The 5,423-nt window shown below is 40.3% G+C and overlaps 1 protein-coding gene across 2 annotated transcripts in view; it reads left to right on the forward strand.

The window, feature by feature from the left end:
* The first annotated feature begins 4,826 nt into the window (after window positions 1–4,826).
* LOC147882276 (uncharacterized) overlaps window positions 4,827–5,423 on the forward strand; it is a 48,736-nt gene continuing 48,139 nt past the window's right edge. Inside the window, exons 1-2 of one of the 2 annotated variants that reach the window (XM_087401949.1) lie at window positions 4,828–4,917; window positions 5,089–5,185. In XM_087401949.1, coding sequence (XP_087258075.1) covers window positions 5,103–5,185 — 83 coding nt within the window. In that variant the 5' untranslated portion in view covers window positions 4,828–4,917; window positions 5,089–5,102. Of the gene's footprint in view, window positions 5,186–5,423 lie in introns of both variants that reach the window. The other variant, XM_087401948.1, reaches the window with a different exon arrangement.

The following is a 5,423-nucleotide window of genomic DNA, read 5'->3' on the forward strand; positions in this document are numbered from 1 at the left end:
GGACACTGCAGGTCCACTAATATTTTGTGATTGCTGTTGTGAATTCTGTGCAGCATTACCATTTTGTGTATCTACATCAATCATCACATTTGCTGGTTTATACCAACTGCTCATCTCATCAAAAACAACATCTCTGCTCACTGTAAACTTACGAGTAGAAGGGTTATAGCATCTATAACCCTTTTGCTGCAGAGAATAACCAATAAAGACGCACTTCTTAGCTTTTGGATCCAACTTGGACCTCAACTCATCTGGCACATGAACATAGGCAATGCAACCAAAAATTTTCAAATGAGAAATGTCTGGTTTCCTACCAGTATACATCTCCTTTGGCGTCATGCCATGTATCGCTGCAGTGGGAGTCCTGTTCATTATGTAAACTGCTGTAGCAACTGCTTCAGCCCAATAATAATCTGGTAGATTTTTTTCATTTAGCATGGCTCGAGATACCTGTCCAATATGCCTGTTTTTCCTTTCTGCAAGTCCATTTTGCTGTGGGGTATGACTGCATGAATATTGCTGCTTTATGCCATGCTCCTGTAGGAACCTTGCAAACTCATTTGAGAGGTACTCTTCCCCTCCATCTGACCTTAGGCATTTTATTTGCTGGCCTGTTTCTTTTTCAACCATAGCTTTAAAAGCTTTGAAGTGCCCAAACACTTCACTTTTCTTTTTCATAAAATACACCCAAACTTTTCTGCTGAAGTCATCAATAAAAGTGACAAAATAGTGACAGCCTCCAATAGATGCAGCTTTAGTAGTCCACACATTAGAGTGGATTAATTCCAATGGCTTTTTACTCTCTTGAACATGCCTAGGAAATGGTTTCCTTGCCTGTTTTCCAAATTGACAGGCTTCACAAACCTTATGCATTTCTGCAACCTTGAATTTAGGCAATCCTGCAATAATATTTTGGGCTTGCATTGATTTAAGTCGCTCTATATTAACATGACCAATGCGTTTATGCCAGATATCAATATCTGCAACTACACCGGTCCCATGTGCAAACATTGCTGCACTCAATTCAGGCATGTCCACATCCAACGTAAACATCCTGCCCTTCTTCTTTCCTTTTGCTATCAAGCGACCGTTATTTTTCATATCCTCAACAAAGCATCCATGAGGATTAAATCTGACCTGCAAGCCCTGCTCAACCATTTGACCAACAGAAACCAGGTTCTTGGTGATGTTCGGGACATGAAATACATCAGACAGGTATTTCTTTTTCCCATCTTGCATAGACAAAGGAATTTTATCAATCTGCACAATAGGATGTGTAGTATCATCACCAGTCTCCACAAATCATGGTTTTTCCATTTTCCTTGCATCCTGCATCCATTCTGCATGACCTGTCATGTGGTTTGATGCACTTGAGTCAACATACCACACATCATTTCGTTCTTCTGCACTTGTCACAAAATTTGTCATATGCTGTACCATAAATAGATGCTCATTTCTGTCATCACCCTGTCTACTAGAAGATGCATAATTGCCTTGCTGCAATTTTCCATTCATAATGTCATTCTGCTTTTTGTAGTAGTCCTTAGCCATATGACCCATTTTACCACAGTAGTAGCATTCAACATTGTTGTTTGCATTTTGGCCTCTCTACCATCCACCACGGCCTCTTTGGCTCCCCCTGCCTCTAGAGTTACACGTCCTCCTCCATAGGACTGGTTTTCTTGAGTTTGTTGCATATTTTGATTTCTACCATGGCCTGCAGATAGGCCTCCTCTACCTCTGCCTCTACCTCTTCCAGCATTTGAGTAGAAGACAGTTTCTTTTGAAGTTCCTCTCGAAGAAGATGCACCCCCATTTCTCTGCTCTTCAAAAATTAGAAGAGCAAACAACTCTTCAAAATCAGGAAATTTTTCACGGACGGCAATGGATGTCCGGAACTGTGCATAATCCTTTCCTAGACCATTCAAGGTCACAGAAACTAGATCATCATCTTCCACTGGCAACCCAATGGAAGCAAGTGCATCTGCAATTTTCTTCACCTTCATGTGGTAGTCATTTATGCTCAAATTTTCTCTCTGCACATTGTGCAACTCCTATTTGAGCTGCATTTTCCTGGCTTGCGTATTTGTGTTGTACATTTTTGCCAAAGTATCCCATGCCTCCTTTGGCGTACTTGCACTCTGAATATGCACAATCATAGAATCCGAAATACTGATAGACAGCCAGTACATAACTTTTCTAGCTCTCTCATGCCATCCTTTAAATGCATGCATTTCCTGTTGATTGGGAACATTAGGAAGAACTCGTTCTTCTTCATTTCCTGTAATAAACTCCCAATAGCCTTTTCCCATAAGGAAATTCGTCATTCTAAACTTCCATGCCTGGAAGTTGTTCTTGTCAAGCTTTTCTGTGACAATCTGTGAAAGAGAATCAGACGCCATTACAGAACACTCCAAAATATTCTGTCACTACGAAAAACACAGCTTTTGCCTCACACGGGCAGATCTGCAAAACTGACAAAAGTGGTATTTGACCACATAGTCACTTCCTAGTGATGATTTTGCATCAACAGGCAACAAGCATGATTCTGCAAATTCTAATATCTCTGCACACAGGCATACGATGCAATTTCTGCGGTAACTTTTCACCGACCAGCCGAGCAGTGGTCGCACAGCAAAAACAAGGCCTTTTTCTGAGTGCCTGCAAAGAACTTCCGCCTTCAAAACGGGCCCCGAAATGGCCTTGAATCAAAAAAATAAAGTCACCGAGGGCTTAGCCCCTACCCGCAGCATATACCGCCCTCTCGCCACACTGCGAAGGGCGTCTCAATCAGAGACAGTGCACTCTTGCACTTCTGCCTGTGCTACCTGCAGAGATTTGCTCCCAAACTCGAAAAAGGAAAGCAACACTGGTCCTCTTACCAGGACATTGCAAACTTGGTTTGCTTTCTTGAGCTCCTTACCAGGGATGATTTTTTCGCGTTAGTTTCGTTAATAAGCGAAAGTTTTATATGCCTTGTGAAAGTTTATATGCTTTTATAAAAATAAAAGCTTAGTATATTCGCCACAATTTGAAACTAAAATTAAAAAAAGAGCTAGGTTTAGCCTTTAAGATTATAAAATTATAAATAAAGTCCATGAAAATTCGCCAAAGTTTTATATAATAAATAAATATATTTGGAAACTTTCGCCAACATATTATATATACAATTTAAAATTTTGGCTAGATATATACAATTAAGCACCAAAAGAAGACTTGTGCCCTTATATGCAACGCACATTTGGCTAACTTAAGCCTATGGTAGGCCCATCATTAGTAGTATGTCTACCCCTCATCAAGTCATATAGTAGGGATATATCTCTTCATGCTTCTATCTTCAACAAGAACATGAAAGGACACTACATACATAGGTAAATAGAAACAACAAGTAGATTCTTAGCAAGAAGAATCAAATGATTAAAATGACACAAAATTAAAGAATGAAATTTTCTATAATGGCCTGGTAGAAGGTGTCTTGTTAGATATTTTAAGGATTTCTTTAGTCTCAGTTTATGATCGCGAAAAGTAGGTAAAAATTCAACTAAATTAATGAATAGAGCTAGAGTAGTGAATACGCAGTAAGTCACATATTTAGTTGTGTGTGTGTGTGTGTGTGAAAATCTAACTTTAATTTCATCATGTACTTCTATACATTTATATATTTAGAAATTTATCAAAATGCAAAGAACTTGCCAGTCAATAGAGGCTTTAAATATAAATCTACCCCTCAAGCATTCTCATACATTTAGTACACTTAAGCCATCTATCCAGTCTCACAATCTTGTATAGTGGAAGATTCTATAGATTTATGACAACAAATAAGAAGAAATGAACTAAACTAAAATGCCACATGCAAATACTTAAATGTATGTATCAATGTATAGGGGGACATACTCTCTTTCTATTTTTACACACACACACACATGTTGTTGGTCTTAACATTGAAGTCCCATATGAGCAAGACCTCTCCTAGCTACTTGCACCTCTAGATGTCCTCGTGGAGTGCTAAGGAAGGCAAGATATGTCCCTAGAGATTGTCCTAATATAATCCAATGTTTGTGGGGATACATAATTTAGGGATGCACATTGATGAATGAGCAAAGGGTGACAGTGGAAGAAAGGAAGAATCAGAAAACCCCCTCTTCTGCCATGTCTATATTAGCCCACCCATGTTCCCAACCCAATCCCATACCCACATTAGCCATCCAACCCCGTGTGGGCATCATTTTGTCCGATCAAGATGTGTGCTTTAGCTTTTTATTAGCCTTTCTCTCTTGATCTCTATATCTATAATCTTCATGGAAATGCCACCCTTTTGAACCCTTTGGATCATCAGTCATTGCTAATGCACCAATGCACATCGTTTTTGTTGATGGGCAAGGAAGCCTTTGCTAATGCGCCAATGCACATCGTTTTTGTTCAATAGCTTTTATAGCAGGTTACATTGACAACATTGATGCACAATGGGCAAAGGATATTAAGTAATCTCCTATAATACTGGCTAACAATGCACGTCGTTTCTGTTCCTAGGTTTGTAGTAGGTTTGAGTCACAATATTGATGCACGATGCTCAAAGGGTATTTACTTTGTCTTTAAACATGCCTCTATTTAATGTATGCCAAATGGCCATGTGCAGACACTTGAGTTTAGGGGTCAACCAACTCCACATGTCTCTTATGCACATGGCAACATCATCCCTTACAATACTTGATTCCATTTGAGTGGTCCCACTAGATGAGACCCCATTCCACAATTATCATGCAGCTAGTTAACTTTTAGGTCCTCTGAACTACATTTTAGGTTGGCTTCCATTCTCTACCCACCAACTTTGTGGGTCTTCAAAACAAGGGCAAATGCCCTCCATACTCTTGCGAGGCCTGCCGCCTAGCCCTTCCTGCCTTCCCTGATCCTAGCTTGGTAGGTTGTCTTTGATGCTGCTGCTCTATAGTCGCCTCTTGCTAGGCTAAATATAGGGCTTCATGCCCTCACCATCTTACACCCACAAAGAGGAGGTGATGTCGACGAGTTCGCTTCCTTCGGCGACCCTCTCACAACTGCCAATGTGTTAATAGAAGTTGCTGGCTGCAGATTTCCTCTCGACCATGAGATCAATTCTAAGTTGTACTTATCGCGTGGGCATCCCTGGAATCTTGAAGTCGACGCCGTCGTCAATTCTTCCAACGAGGTAATTTTATCACGTTGCATTACTGCCTTGACTTAGGATAGTGTCCAGCAGCGAATCAATCCGGCCGCTCTGAAGTTAAAAGATCAAATATTTTCCTGTGCTTTGAGCATGTAACACCAGATTTCACGAACTTGACATCTTTCTTTTGCCGATCAAGCGTTTGTTAAAGAAGCTTGGCTCTTCTCTTTTGTGTGGTAAAAAACGTGGTGCCGCCCAAGCTCCGTTCCAAGCTACTGCT

This window comes from Dipteris shenzhenensis, chromosome 30 (assembly GCF_047967505.1).
Source record: "Dipteris shenzhenensis isolate YYH24624 ecotype China chromosome 30, Dip_SZ_1.0, whole genome shotgun sequence".
In the NCBI taxonomy this organism is placed as follows: Eukaryota; Viridiplantae; Streptophyta; class Polypodiopsida; order Gleicheniales; family Dipteridaceae; genus Dipteris; species Dipteris shenzhenensis.